Genomic DNA, 16,333 nt, shown 5'->3' on the forward strand with positions numbered 1-16,333 from the left:
ATGCTGTTAATGTACTGTCTGTTATGTTATATCATATTTCACTAACTAAACTATAGAAACTTATTGTAAACTGTTACCATAATACATACTGTATATACAAGTAAGGAATATAATCCAAATCAGGGTGTTGTTGTCAGACATAACGTGGTGGTAATGGCAATACGATAATTAATAGGTAATAGGTAATTAAAATAATCACATTAAAGAAGTCATAAGTAATATAGTTAATTACTATTATAATAAGCCTAATCGTGGTGTTTAAGATTGCCAAACAACTTACACACATAAAATTTATTGATTTAGGTTATCTTGTGTACAGCTGCTTAAAAAACAACTCGACCACTTAGATTTCAAAGCTAAAAAAATTATATTTATCAGAATTGGAACAGCAATCATTCTCATAACCCTACACATACTCCACCTTTTAGGCTAATTTAATTTGAATAATCTCTGCTTTATTTAATACATTTCACCATGGTTAACTACATTCCACATTACAATTCCGCAGATTTTCCCTCAAAATCAGAATAGAAAATGGAATTTTTAAAAAAGAGAGAGAGATTCTACCTGGACCTGATAGTGAACAAACACAAATAACACCTGTTGGCAGTGATGCATGTTTAGACTGCACAACCTGCATTAGGCTGTTTGTTTCATCAACACAGAAAAATAACTCCAGGTTTTCATCCATTTGTCTTTCATTTGATCAGATGTACAGCACGGAGCTGTTTTGATCCAACAGCTGCAAAATAGCATCAGGGTCAAAATGGGCACATTCAGCATAATGCCTTAACATGCCCTGCTGAAAATGAATGGCCATTAGCCAATACAAAATGGCTTAAATATGAACTCTATCACTGCCACATGGGTGCCCCCTCATCTGGCTGACATAAGGTGCCATCTGCCTGTTGGTGTTTCAAATGCCTGTGTGCCAGTTCAGTTATTCCCGTTGATCTAATGAACCCAAAGATTCTATCTGTAACTGCTTAAACAGAGACCCTTGAACCATAGGAACTTGCATATAAGGAATAGTTCACCCAAAAATGAAAAAGATGTCTTTATTCCCTATCATGCCATTAGAAATTGTTTTTTTTGTTGTTGTTGTTTTTTCTGTGAAACACAAAAGGTGAGGTTTTTTTTTGAGGTGAGCTATCCTTTTAAGAGAATGTGTGAGGTGTGCTAAAATTCTAATATATATATATATAACTCTACTTTCTGTTTGTCTACAGTACTATAAAATGACTTCTCATACTCTACTGCTGTTTTTCTCCCATTTCGGTTTAGTTTCTCCCTTTCTGCAATCTCTTTTCATTATGAGCTGTGACATGTTGCGTACTTAGCTCCCACACAAACACAGATGTGTTGGGATTTAATTATGGCATCAATATCTAGACCACTAGATAATGTGTAACACTCTAGTGGGCTGTTTGGTCATAATATTCGCTTTTTCCAATTAGCGCAGAGTTTAAGTGATGTTTAAGTGATAAACATAATGTTTGTGCAGAGTAATGCTAATAGGTGGCCAAGTGCTTGATATTTCTATTACTGGCAGGCTAATAAAGCTGAATAAGGACTCTCCCAAGAAGCTTCAAATGTTTCACTCATGAATGGCACTTTGAGGTTAGAGTAAATGGATAAATAACATTGCACCAATTAAGAAGCTGCTTCAAATGTACTACTTTTAAATCCATTAATTTATCTTAGACCAATATTTTCCATTTGTGATTTTCCAGTAAGATGAAACATTTCAAATTAAAGCACGAAATAACAGGCTATGAAGTGGTGCATAAATATTTTGGGTCTTTTATTAGATACTCCATCTCACTAAACAGGTTAATTATAAATGACCTGTTCTTGAAGATCTACTCTAGCGTAAAATAACTTTCTGTGATGTTTGTTAATATTTATTGAGGAAAGTCGAGACATATCCTCCAATCTCACTCTGGTAAGAGGCACAAACATGGGACACATTCACAGAAATCATTATCTTTTTGTGTAGTCACACGCATATGTGCTATTGTGTGCTGAGGGCAGCAGTTTCTTGCTCTTTGGTACATTGAACAGACAGTGCTGAGTGTTTAAAACAGCAAGAAAGCTTCAACACCGCCTCACACACTCACATGCCACATTCAGCCTAATACATTTTGGATAAAAGTAGTATTGTTATGGTTAATAATAGCTGGCTTCTCTTACTTTTTTAACCAAGAAATGTATATTGAATATTCACAGTTCAAGAGAAATGGACACACATTTATAAATACCTGTAATTGTGCCGATAACTGTAGCAGGGCTCAACAATAAAGATAGATGAGCATTGTTTACAGGAGTTGATATAAATGTATAGTTTTAATAAAATTATTATTTGTAAAGAAATTAATGTAAAATAAATGTAAAAAATATAAATATACTGTATATTAATAAAATACAGTTTATAATTTTATAAATATATAAAATTTTATAAATATTAAATAAATAAATATACAACACAACTATAATAGTACACAGGGACAACTTTGGAATAATTTTTTTATAGATGAACTAAAATCAATAAGAATCATCCTGCTTTGAAGAGCTTGAGCAATTACAGCGGCAGATGACAAAACTGCAGCATGTGCTTATAATAAACAGAAGGTTATTATGTGTTGGTTATGGAAGCTAATATAATCATCGTTATAGTTATCTTTCTTGGTGTGAATGGGCCTTTACTGTTGAGCCCTGTCTAGTTAGATTTATGATTGTAAAACCGATTGTAACTGTTCAGCTGGTCCCCAATAGATAACACCACCTGGCTAATTTTTGAGCTGAGTCCCCTGTTTTAGAGGTTACAAGTTAACCATGCAGCAGAGCTCTCTGACAGTCTGGGCTCACGTTGGCGGTAGTGAAACAGGCTGGTGGCGTCTAAATCGCTGGAATACCTAATGGCTTCTGCAAACAGCTTTACAACCTGCAGAAAAGGGAAACAGGTGTTTAAGACTATAGAACAAAAATGAATTATGATACATTTAAGAGAGAAGCCTGACCTGGAAGTTTGTTATAAGTGGTACTCCGTGATCCACAGCCATTCTCCGAATCTGGAAGTTGTCTTTAAGAAACTTGGTGTTGTTATTAGGTAAGTTGACCACAAGGTCAATGTGTCCTTCACTGATAAGTCTATTTAGAAACCAGAAAATGGAGTAAATCATTAAAAAGTTTCACAAATTTCAAACAGCACACCTTTCAATACAAAAATGAACCAGATTTTATTAGGCTACTACTACACATTGATTTTCATGTGGGTGCACATGATTTTAATATTTCAAAAGTGCTATACATTATTTAGGGTATACGCCTTTGTACAAGTATCAAAAATGTTAATCATCTTCTCAAAAATTCAAACCAGACACCAAACCTTAAACTGTGAACCCAACTCTCAATAATGTATGTAAAGCTGTGTTAAAAGCGCCCTCGGATTAGTTATAAATGTGATCAGCTAAATCTGTGATCCAACTTTAGTAAACATCTCATTACAACATAACATAATAAGCCTGCAACCCTTGAGGGTAGATGGCAGACATATTTGAAGTATCTCAGCATGCAGTGTCTAGAGTACGCTTTCAGTGAATGCATTTTGCTACGACAGAGCCGTGCACCAGAGCAGAATGCTAACATAAGTGACAAAGACACTTGAATGCCTCCTCTGTTGACAGACCTAACTTCTAGGGTCTCATGACAGCCGATCGGTGACTGTCACAGCTAAATGTTTCCGATAAACAAAGCCAACAATCAGGGCATGAAAGCAGTACTATGTAATACAGCATGCAGTGGTAGTGATATATAATACAAACCAGATTCCAAAAAAGTTGGGACACTGTACAAATTGTGAATAAAAACAGAATGCAATGATGTGGAAGTTTCAAATTTCAATATTTTATTCAGAATACAACATAGATGACACATCAAATGTTTAAACTGAGAAAATGTATAATTGTAAGGGAAAAATAAGTTGATTTTAAATTTCATGGGACAAGGCCATGTTTACCACTGTGTACTATCCCCTCTTCTTTTTATAACAGTCTGCAAACGTCTGGGGACTGAGGAGACAAGTTGCTCAAGTTTAGGAATAGGAATGTTTCTTGTCTAATACAGGCTTCTAGTTGCTCAACTGTCTTAGGTCTTCTTTGTCGCATCTTCCTCTTTATGATGCGCCAAATGTTTTCTATGGGTGAAAGATCTGGACTGCAGGCTGGCCATTTCAGTACCCGGATCCTTCTTCTACGCAGCCATGATGTTGTAACTGATGCAGTATGTGGTCTGGCATTGTCATGTTGGAAAGTGCAAGGTCTTCCCTGAAAGAGATGACGTCTGGATGGGAGCATATGTTGTTCTAGAACTTGGATATACCTTTCAGCATTGATGGTGCCTTTCCAGATGTGTAAGCTGCCCATGCCACACGCACTCATGCAACCCCATACCATCAGAGATGCAGGCTTCTGAACTGAGCGCTGATAACAACTTGAGTTGTCCTTGTCCTCTTTAGTCCGGATGACATGGCGTCCCAGTTTTCCAAAAAGAACTTCACATTTTGATTCGTCTGACCACAGAACAGTTTTCCACTTTGCCACAGTCCATTTTAAATGAGCCTTGGCCCAGAGAAAAGGCCTGCGCTTCTGGATCATGTTTAGATAATGCTTCTTTTTTGACCTATAGAGTTTTAGCCGGCAACGGCGAATGGCACGGTGTATTGTGTTCACCGACAAGGTTTTCTGGAAGTATTCCTGAGCCCATGTTGTGATTTCCATTACAGTAGCATTCCTGTATGTGATGCAGTGCCGTCTAAGGGCCCGAAGATCACGGGCATCCAGTATGGTTTTCCGGCCTTGACCCTTACGCACAGAGATTGTTCCAGATTCTCTGAATCTTTGGATGATATTATGCACTGTAGATGATGATAACTTCAAACTCTTTGCAATTTTTCTCTGAGAAACTCCTTTCTGATATTGCTCCACTATTTTTCGCCGCAGCATTGGGGGAATTGGTGATCCTCTTCCCATCTTGACTTCTGAGAGACACTGCCACTCTGAGAGGCTCTTTTTATACCCAATCATGTTGCCAATTGACCTAATAAGTTGCAAATTGGTCCTCCAGCTGTTCCTTATATGTACATTTAACTTTTCTGGCCTCTTATTGCTACCTGTCCCAACTTTTTTGGAATGTGTAGCTCTCATGAAATTCAAAATGAGCCAATATTTGGCATGCCATTTCAAAATGTCTCACTTTCAACATTTGATATATTATCTATATTCTATTGTGAATAAAATATAAGTTTGAGATTTGTAAATTATTGCATTCCTTTTTTATCATCCAAAGATTCAGAGATTCATATTGGATCCAAGATGGCGGCGCGATCAGACGCAGCGGCTGCTCCAGGTCCGAAAGACGGTGCTTTTTTGTCTTTTAATGTCGTCTGTTCGTCTCCAAATAGTGTAAATTTACCGCTAGTTCATAAGGAAATCACTCCTAAACTCAAATATGTTCGCCAAAGACTTTTGGATATCGGCAACGCATACAAAGACCAACTCTCGCCGGCGGCTACTGAGAAGCTACGAGGCCTCTGTTTACTGCTGAAGCCGGACCTCGAGACCGCGGCCTCGCCTACTGTCGCTACCCGCACAAGGCGGCGTCGCAAGCGGTGTGAGAGAGGACGGAAGCGCGGTAAGCGCGGAGGTATACGAGCTAGGCTGAGGAAAACCCCACAAGACCGGCTCTTCCAACACTCATGCTCTCAAACGTTCGCTCTCTGGAAAACAAACTGGACTTAATTCAACTCAGTCGATCTACACAGCATGAGACAAGGGATTGTTGTGTGTTTGTTTTCACTGAAACATGGCTGAACGACAACATCCCGGACTCCGCCATTCAGCTGCACGGACTAACTTGCTACCGCGGACAGAGATTCATCACTGTCTGGTAAGACTCGCGGCGGTGGCTTGTGTGTGTACGTCAACAAAGAATGGTGTAACAATGCTGGGGTAGTGACAAAACACTGTTCATCGCTGGTGGAGTTTATGTTTGTGAAGTGTCGACCGTTCTATCTGCCGCGGAGTTCACGGCCATTGTTATTGTCGCGGTATACATCCCCGTGCGCAAACGCAAAGGACGCGTCATGAGCTGTACAGCGCCATCAGCGAACAACAAACAAATAACCCCGACGGCTTTTCATCATAGCCGGTGACTTCAACCACGCAAACCTAAAGACAGTTTTGCCAAAGTTCTACCAACATGTGAACTTTGCAACAAGGAAATAACACACTGGACTTTGTTTACACAACAGTTAAGAGCGCATACAAAGCTGAACCCGCCCCCACCTCGGGTACTCAGACCACATCTCTGTTATGCTAATCCCAGCATACAGACCACTTCTGAAACTGGCCAAACCGGTTCACAAACAGATCAAGGTATGGCCAGACAATGCCACCTCAGCACTGCAGGACTGCTTCCAGGACACAGACTGGAACATGTTTAAAGAGGCGGCCACCTACAACAACCACACAGACCTGCAGGAGTACACTGAAACTGTGACTGCTTACATCCAAAAGTGCACTGATGATGTGACAGTCACCAAGACCATCACCACACGCGCCAACCAGAAGCCATGGATGACAGCAGAGGTTCGTGGGCTGCTAAAGACCAGAGATGAAGCATTCAGATCAGGAGATAAAGCAGCCCTCAAAACAGCAAGAGCCAATCTGTCCCGCAGCATCAAAAATGCAAAACGGTCATATGCTCAAAAAATCAACAATCACTTCACAGACAGCAGTGACACACGGAGCCTGTGGCAAGCTATTCAGACCATCACAGACTACAAGCCCCCGCCACAGGCCTGTGATGACGACACATCCCTCCCAGATACACTCAACCACTTTTATTCACGGTTTGAAATGCAGAATGACACACCTGCACAAAAACTGCCCACACCTCCCAACGACCAGGCGCTCTGTCTGTCTCCAGCCGACGTAAGGAAGTCCCTATCTAGGATCAACCCACGCAAGGCTGCGGGTCCCGACAACATACCTGGCCGTGTACTGAAAGACTGTGCTGCACAGCTGACAGATGTCCTAACAGATATCTTAAACACCTCGCTGAGCCAGGCAGTCGTCCCCACATGTCTCAAATCCACAACAATCATACCGGTACCAAAGAAATCACCTGTGTCCTGTCTAAATGACTACCGTCCCATAGCACTGACTCCAATCATAATAAAGTGCTTTGAGAGGTTAGTCATGCACAACATCAAAACCAGCCTCCCCAACACACTCGATCCGCTCCAGTTTGCATACCGTCCGAACCGCTCTACAGACGATGCAATTTCCTCCACTCTCCACCTGGCTCTTACCCACCTAGAAAATAAAGACTCCTACGTTAGAATGCTGTTCATTGACTTCAGCTCAGCATTCAACACAATAATCCCACAACAGCTCATAAATAAACTCAACCTGCTGGGCCTTAACAATTCCCTCTGCAATTGGATCCTGGACTTTCTAACCGGAAGACCTCAGTCAGTCCGTGTCGGCCACAACACCTCGAGCACTACCACACTGAACACAGGTGCCCCACAAGGCTGTGTGCTCAGCCCGCTGCTCTTCACGCTGCTGACCCACGACTGCACTGCCAAGTCCAGCTCCAACCACATCATCAAGTTCGCTGATGACACAACAGTGGTAGGCCTCATCAGCAACAACGATGAAACGCACTACAGAGAGGAAGTGGCACAGCTGGCTGAATGGTGTGGCACTAACAACCTGTCCCTCAATGTGAGTAAGACAAAGGAGGTTGTGATGGACTTCAGGAGAAACTCCGTGATCACCCCCACTGACCATCGACAGCTCGCCTGTGGAGAGAGTCAGCAGCACTAAATTCCTGGGGGTGCACATCACAGAGGATCTCACCTGGTCCACCAATACCATGTCACTCTCCAAGAAGGCACAACAGCGCCTACATTTCCTCCGCCGGCTGAAAAGAGCAAGTCTCCCTCCACCCATCCTCACCACTTTCTACAGGGGCACCATTGAGAGTGTGCTGACCAGCTGCATCACTGTCTGGTACGGGAACTGTACTGCAGCAGACCGCAAGACCCTCCAGCGGACAGTGAACACCGCTGCAAGGATCATCGGTGCCCCTCTCCCCTCCATCCTGGATATTTTCCTCACACGATGCTCCAGCAAAGCCAATAGTATCGTGAAGGACTCCACACCCTCCCACAGTCTCTTCCAGCTCCTACCATCAGGAAGGCGGTGCGGAGCATCAGAGCCCGCTCTGCCAGACTGCTCAACAGCTTTTTCCCCAGGCTGTGAGAGCCCTGAACTCAAATCACCCCGCCTCTCTGAACCCCCATACAAACCCCTACCTCCTGTAACATGTAACGTGCAATTCGAAGTGTGCTACACACAGGTGAGTGGGCCTGTACAAACCACCTGTAGTAGCACACTCTCCTCCTCTATGCGCACTAGTCACTTTTCACACACACTGCTGTGTGTACACAAATCCCACAAAAAGAACTCCGTAATATATGTATGTTTACATGCTCATGCACTACAAATCATCCTGCACTGTTCCCCAGCCAGCTGCTTGAACTCAATGTTTCTCCTTGCACATGTACAGTACTTATCTGAAGCATTCGTATAGTTTGTATTTTTTAGTTTGTATAGGTACTTTTTTATAGATAGTATATTTATATTTATAGTCAAAATCTATCAGTAGGATAGTTGTGTATAGGTTTATATTGTCTTACTCCATTGTTGTATGCCTGTATTTATGTAGCACCGTGGTCCTGCGAGATACAACATTTCGTTCCACTGTATGCCCCCGCATGTAGCGGAATGACAATAAAGCTCAACTTGACTTGACTTGAACTTATTCACAATTTGTACAGTGTCCCAACTTTTTTTGGAATCAGGTTTGTACTAATATGTGGTCCTATGCAGTACTACTAACACAGTAGTGATGCTACTAAATTTTCAGTAGCATGACAGTGCTATAACGGATTCGAATGAATGCTACACAAATGTTTGGGATCAATAAAAAAAAAAAGTTAACACTTTAATTTAAGGACACATTAAAATATCTTAAAAAGTGACAAGGACATTTATAATGTTTCTATTTCAACTAAATGCTGTTCTTTTGAACTATATTCATCAAAGTGTATCACTGTTTCCACAAAATATTAAGCACCAAAAGTTTTCAACATTTAAAATAAGAAATGTGTTTTGAGCACCAAATGAGCATATTAGAATGTATATATTAGCATACTCTGAAGGATCATGTGACACTGAAGACTGATGTAACAACTGCTGAAAGCTTTCAGGTTTGTCATCACAGGAATAAATTACATTATAGAAAAAAATAAGGTATAAAACAGTTACTTAAAATTGTAATAACATTACCCAATATTAGTAATTTACTGCATTTTTGATCAAATAAATACAGCTTTGGAGAGACTTATTGAAAAAAAAAAAAACCTACCAACCTCAATTTTTTTGCACAATGAGTGTCATCACAAATTGCCAAAACTATTAGTTAGAGAAAACATTAATATTTAGTTTTCTTTTCTTAAAGGAGATTAAAATGTGCACAAATAAATAAATAAATGTATTATTTATTCATTATTTTTTTTTATTGCAATTTATGATAATACATTTTATTTATATAGCACTTTTAGTAAACATTTTAAAATATTTTATTTTAATATTTATAGCAATTGAGAGCCGTAATAAAAATGTAGTACTCACCTGCTGATGCAGGGTAATGTTGTATTTTTGCTTTCATGGCTTGGCCAAGCAACAGGGATTGTTGGAACATCATTAGCATTGAGCCAAGCTGATGTACCCTCTGTGGCATAGAGCTAAAGAAATAAATACAGAAGCAGAGTTGTTTTTTTATCCATGCAAGATGTAATTCAGCCAAAAAAGCTGTTTTGCAGCTGTTTTGTTGATTCACGATTTAAACCAACTCTAACTCAAACCCAATGAAGTGGATGGAAATAACTCACTTTAAAGCCCTCCTCATGAAGCTGATGAGCAGTGGACAGGAAGTTAGGCCTGAATGAATGCTGGAGACAAAAAGGTAAAATAACAACTGAGAAAGCAGAACGAAAAAGATAGCCGGACAGAAAAAAAAACTTCAAAGCCAAAAGGTCAGGCAGTCTCTGTGGATGGATGCAGAGCAGGAGACTATTTCTAGAAGAAAAGTCTTCCTCTAAGCACTTCCAGATCAATAGCGCAGCTCTGTGTTCACGGAGGCTTAACCACGGGCTGGTAATCAGGCTTTAAAAACCATGTCAGATCTGCAGTCCCCAGGTACGGCCATCAGGCAGGTAGCATCTACAGAACCGGGGGTTTGTTTCGAATGGGAATTTCATGCTCTCATTCATACCCGAGACTCCATTAGAACACAGTGCTGTCTGAGCATCGTCAATGACCCTGACAAGATATTTGATTTCCACGCTGAGAGTGGGCATGAATCGTAAACATCTGAGAGAGCACAGGAGGAAATGAAAGAGGGCATGCCGATGATGATATTACATCAAAACATAAAACAAAGCCTCCTGAAATCCAGTGTTATAGTTGAGGCTTAGAATGATGTGTGAACATCACACAGTTACAGTAAAGGAAGATGCACAATAAAATAATTTTGCCCATAGAAAACCATTTGAGGAAACAGATCAGAAAGTGCTTTGTATTTTAAGCATTTAAGAATTTCTTTATAAAGCATATCGTGGTTTCCATCTCGTGGTCGTTGCATTTCTTGGAGTAACTTTATCCAGTGAATGTGTGTCACGGTATTCTCCCCTTCGTGATGGTTATACGTTTTTGGGCAGCTTTATGGAGATTTACATGCAAAAACGCAGGTGCTTTGTTATTTTAGTAGGTTTTTATGGATAATAATCCATTTTTGAGATATGTGGCTTCACATTTGATGAGGAAAAAAGTTAGATCAATCAGTTCCAAGCAGTGCACTGAATATATGCATAATATACATTCAGATGAATGGCCTGTCACGACTGATTAATCGTCTGATCGTGGTTGTTTGATCCAAGTGCAATTATTTAAGATAATCATAGTAATTGTACCATTTAAATGTCGATCTCAAAATGTCAGTTCATACAAAAACAGTTTTCTAAGTTTAATCAAACTGTATTGTATTGTTATTATATTATATTATATTATATTATATTATATTATATTATATTATATTATATTATATTATATTATATTATATTATATTATAAATTTGCCTTAATTGTACATGAATGCAAAATAATTTTTACAAGCTATGGTGGAGGGCAAGATTTTCAGGAAGAAACATCCTAACTTTCAGTCTGTTCAGAAGGCTTAGAATACAGTGCACAATAAATACTGACCACTTTCATAATACTATTATGGAGCTATTTTTCATTTTTGTAGCTTGACAAACCTAGTTGCCATTCACTTAAATTGTATAGAAAAGAGCAGTCAGAACTTTCACAGTTTCACAGTTTTTAACAACGCAAGGGTGAGAAACTAACAGAATTTTTACATCAATTCTTAAGCTCATAAATGTGCTCTAAATATATTCAGGAATTGATTTCCTACTTGAAAACCTCATATTATAGCGTTTATCATTTTATGAGGAAATAACAACTTTACAACCTGCTCTGATCAAAACAAGCCAGAAATGTTCATGTTTTACTGAGTAAATCTGAGAGGATGTTATGCAGACCGACCTCTGAGATTCAACCCTTAAGGAAAGGGAAAAAAAAAAAAGTTTCTCCCTCACTTGTATCCCAATGAGAATCCCCTTCTGGGGAAGTCTGAATCCCGTAGAGAGCATGGCCTTCAGGAAGGCAGAGTAGATGTTTGGTCCAAAGCATGCCACCTGCAGAGAGAAAAAACAAGAGCAAGAAAGAAATATCTTGATCTTTAAGATCTTGAGTAAATCTGCAAGTATTCATCACAGCATGCAGAAACTCCTGGATAAATTATTCATTTATCTCCATTAGTACAATATCCAAAGCCAAGGTGAAATAAATCAAACATATTAAAGATGTTTCTGAATGAAGGCAGACTGGTGTGATATTACAATTATGAAAAAACGGACAGAATGGGGCCATCATAAAGTCTGTAGTGGAGATATTGTATTTCCTGTTCTAATGCTGGAAATCAGTGCTGCACGATAAAAACATTCGTCCTGCTTCATTGTCCTCCAGGCTGGTTTCTATGGTTTTCTCGTTGCCAGGGAGAGCAGGTAAACCGGCCCGCGTGGAAACATAAAAATACTCTTTGCTGGATTTGGACAGGAAAACTAGAAGTATGTGTCCATGAGAGCCACTGAACTAATAAGGCTACAATTGGTAAACAATATGTAAATATATATGTAAATATTTATCCCTGACGGTGGGACTGCTCCCCGGCAACCTGAGATGAAAACACAAGCTGGGGACACTTCAGATTTTATGACAGATGTAACAGTAATCAATGTGCCTGAAGCAGCTCCATACCTCTCCGGTGGAGGCCATCTCACAACGCAGGACAGGGTCAGCTTCTCTCAAGCGAGGCCAGGAAAACATAGGAGCCTAGCAAAGAGTATAAACATATTCAATTTCAAATAGAGGTCTTTCAATATGTTTTTTTGTTTTGTTTTGTTTTTTACTGGCTGAAGCATATACATTACCATTCAAAAGTTTCTAAATGTTTTTGAAAAAAGTCTCTCATCAGGGCTGCATTTATTTAAGAAAAATACAGTAAAACAGGATTATTGTAAAATATTATTACAGTTTAAAATAACATATCGATAGATTGATAGATGCCTTTAATTTATTTATTTATAATAATAATAATAATAATAATAATGTTATCTACCCCAAACTCTTTAAAATGGTATATACACAGAAATTATAACAACAAAATTATGAATTATGTTAACAAATACAATGTACAACAATTGATTTATTATACTGCTGTAACATCTAAGCATTTAGAATGATTTTGCTGCAGATGTAGAACTGCAAAAGAAACAGTTTGCTATATATTGATACAACTTAGGAGATGCAGGCTTCCATTTATTTAGAAAAGCCATCTGATACAAATGCTGTTTACTTCCTGACACTTATCTGTGAAGCATTATTGCACAGTGCTTATCACGCATCCTGGGAACAAGAAAGCGAGAAAATGTATACCAGCCTAATGAAAGTCTAATGTTACAATTTTTAATATAGGGTTAATGGTTTCAAGAGCATTTGACATGTTAGGGTGATTCTCACCAATCAAATGATATTATACAAGAACTTCTAATATGAAAGTTCATGAGTAAACGATAAACCTACAACACCACTGCCACCCACAGGCCAAAACATTAGCAGACCTAAATCATCCACACCGGGGACATTCAAAACATCAGTTTGTGGAAGAGACACAACAAACCCGAAGGACACAATGCTATGACTTAAAGTGAGGTAAACAACCTAGCGTCTTGAATAAGCAGAACACATATTTCAAAGAAGAAAAAAAAAGATGCTGGATGAATTTGGATAATGGGTGCTATTGAGTGTCGGCTTATAGAACATGGTGGGACTGTTAAAAGTTAAATGTTTTGGACTGGACCAACAGGGGAGCGGTTTGACTTCTATTCAAGCAGTTCTCGAGTGACGGGGCAATCTCATTGCCCTGTGAGAAGTGACGTCCTTATCGCTCCAATTAAAAGCAGACAGCTCCCATTACCTGCACAGGGGACACGGGACGCAGATTAACACGCCACCCCGGCCTCCACTGCAGAGCGCCACCAGGGGGAACTCATCCTTGAAGCCATCTAATCAGCCCTGGATAAGCCAGCCTCATTTATGCATGTAAATGCAAGAGAAGGCCGCACCGGCGGGAATAAACACAAGCAGCTTTGATTCGTTCTGGTATGGAAGCACAGTTGGCTGTTAATGTGGCAGGAATCCCAGTGGGCACCTCCATCAGGCTGAACTGTGGAGGTGAAGGACACTACTACTTCTACTACTACTGTTATTTCAAGCCGGGCACCGTTCCAGAGTCAGTTCATCGTCATAGCAGATACATTATTTACTACTGAACCCCCTGAGGATTCACATTACCCTGCGAGGAGAATCCCAGAACATGAAGTAGCAAAGAATGGTCTTCCCTATTACCAATTTATAGTGCTTCCTTTAAAGGCCAGTGGTTGGCATGGAAACCAGGCCTTTCTGGTCCCAATGGGTCACTGCATGCATTACAAGAGGAAAATTCAAATATTGTAACCAACAATAATATTGCACAATGCCAGCAGAAAGCTGTAGAAAAATCAAGTATTGGATCTTCAGAGAGATATCTGGATCATCTTCATGGACCGATTACACAAAAACACGGTGCTGTGGTTAATGTGAGGAGCAGATTCCCAAACAAGGATAACAACCACTTTCATGAAACACAAAGTAGTATGTCTATGCTCTCTGAAAAACTCTTACATGCCAACCTTCATCCAGTCTGTGAAGCTGAGGAAGGCAGTACAGACTTCACATTTGGGACTTGTTAGGCAGGAAGAGCACTGTTTCTGAGGTGCTACCCAGCTTGACAAAAGGAGAGGAAATACGAAACAGGATAATGTTCCAATGTGGACTCTGTTATATTTATTTATATTATCCTGCATCTGACTACTCTGACAGAATTTAAATTAAGGTCCTTTTATCTTTACCACTGATTTTTACTTTTTTCTTTGGTGCCACAGATCTGTTCACTCTCAACATGCCACACAATAAAGGGAAAATATCATAAATATTATGTATACACTACTTTTAAATGTTTCGGGTCTGTAATAATTTGAAATGTTTTTAAAAGTCTCTTATGCTCACCAAGCCTACAAGAGGAGTTGAACAATACAGTAAAAATAGCAAAATATTGTTACATATTATTGCAGTTTAATATACATATACTGTTTACATTTGAATGTATTTTAAAATTATTTTAAGATGTCATTTATTCCTGTTATGGCAAACTTGAATTTTCAGCAGCCATTACTTCAGTCTTCAGTTACATGATCCTTCAAAAATCATTCTAATACACTGATTTAGTGATCAAGACTTTGTCCACACTAATACATTTTTGTTTGAAAACACATCTTTTTCTCTCCGTTTTGGCCATCTGTCCACGCTGAGATGCTGTTTTTGTCAAGGAAATTGGAGCGTTTTGAAAACATTCTCCAAAGTAGATACATTTGAAAATGGCGTTTTCACATTGTAGTGTGGTCTATGAAAACGATGCCGCATGTTTAGTCATGTGAAACATATTGTACCAATAAATATCTGTTTATACTGGTGTTGTGCCTGTTATGTGCTATTCACTTTCACACTATTGCTACAGATGTGTTACTTTGTACACTCTTCATATCACAGTGCTGCAAAGACAGAAAATTTATATTGAAATAACATTATCAGCATCTTTACTGTGACTTGATTAATGATTAATGACAATGATTAATGTGAATGCTGAATAAAAGAAAAATATGCACTTGCATTATATTATAATATAATATAATATATATTTCCATTTGCTCTTGTTGGCGTTCAGGAGAAGAAACATCTGACTTGTAAGTGAGATTTCATTCATGACATCTTTTCTTATGGGAAACTGAAGAAAAAGATCACGAGAGATGCATTTGAAAGAGAGAGAGAGAACGAATCTTTAATCTTGCAAGAGAGTGTAAATCCCCTATACGTCTCTCTCCAACAGAAACATCCAGTTAGCTGTTTAAAATTCCTCTCAGCACTAAATGAGGTATTTAAAACTTTGAGATTGGCAGGAGACGGGGATTATTCCCTTGTGATTGGCTCCTCTTTGTGGCTATTGCACTGAAACTCCTTGATCATTTCACAGGAAATGACTTTGGGAGAATAGAGACACCATTCAGGCGGCAAGTGTCTTAGATTCACGTAACTACTTTGACTCCTGAACCTGTGATACAAACCAGCACAAACACTCTAGTAATTTAATTGTACAATCAATCACTTTTAAAGCCGATTAACTGGCTTGTTCAGTAAGTAGTAACTAGTAACTTGAAAAGTAAAAAACAAATAAACCTCTAAACAGTATGTGATATGTAATATTATGCTGGAAATATGCATTAATGTTTTTTTTTTTTTTTTTAAACACATTAATACTTTTATTCAGCAAGGCTGGATTAAAATTATCTGATCAAAAGTGACAGTAAAGATTCATGATACAAAACATTTCTGTTTTAAATAATCCTGTTATTTAAAACTTTTTATTCAAAGAACGCTAAAAGTCCTGAAAAATCTCAGTTTCCACAAAAATATTAAGTGGCAACT

General features: G+C 38.9%; 1 protein-coding gene across 2 annotated transcripts in view; it reads right to left on the reverse strand.

Annotated features, from left to right (window-relative positions):
- Nucleotides 1-1,780: 1,780 nt before the first annotated feature.
- The window catches only part of cps1 (carbamoyl-phosphate synthase 1, mitochondrial), a 59,387-nt gene continuing 44,834 nt past the window's right edge, over nt 1,781-16,333 (reverse strand). For both annotated transcript variants that reach the window (XM_058787595.1, XM_058787596.1), the window contains 6 exons: nt 12,512-12,586; nt 11,791-11,889; nt 10,025-10,084; nt 9,765-9,877; nt 3,021-3,150; nt 1,781-2,944 (listed from right to left, as the gene is read on the reverse strand). In XM_058787595.1, coding sequence (XP_058643578.1) covers nt 2,816-2,944; nt 3,021-3,150; nt 9,765-9,877; nt 10,025-10,084; nt 11,791-11,889; nt 12,512-12,586 — 606 coding nt within the window. In that variant the 3' untranslated portion in view covers nt 1,781-2,815. The remainder of the gene's footprint in view (nt 2,945-3,020; nt 3,151-9,764; nt 9,878-10,024; nt 10,085-11,790; nt 11,890-12,511; nt 12,587-16,333) is intronic.

The sequence above is a fragment of the Onychostoma macrolepis genome, chromosome 09 (assembly GCF_012432095.1).
Source record: "Onychostoma macrolepis isolate SWU-2019 chromosome 09, ASM1243209v1, whole genome shotgun sequence".
NCBI lineage: Eukaryota > Metazoa > Chordata > Actinopteri > Cypriniformes > Cyprinidae > Onychostoma > Onychostoma macrolepis.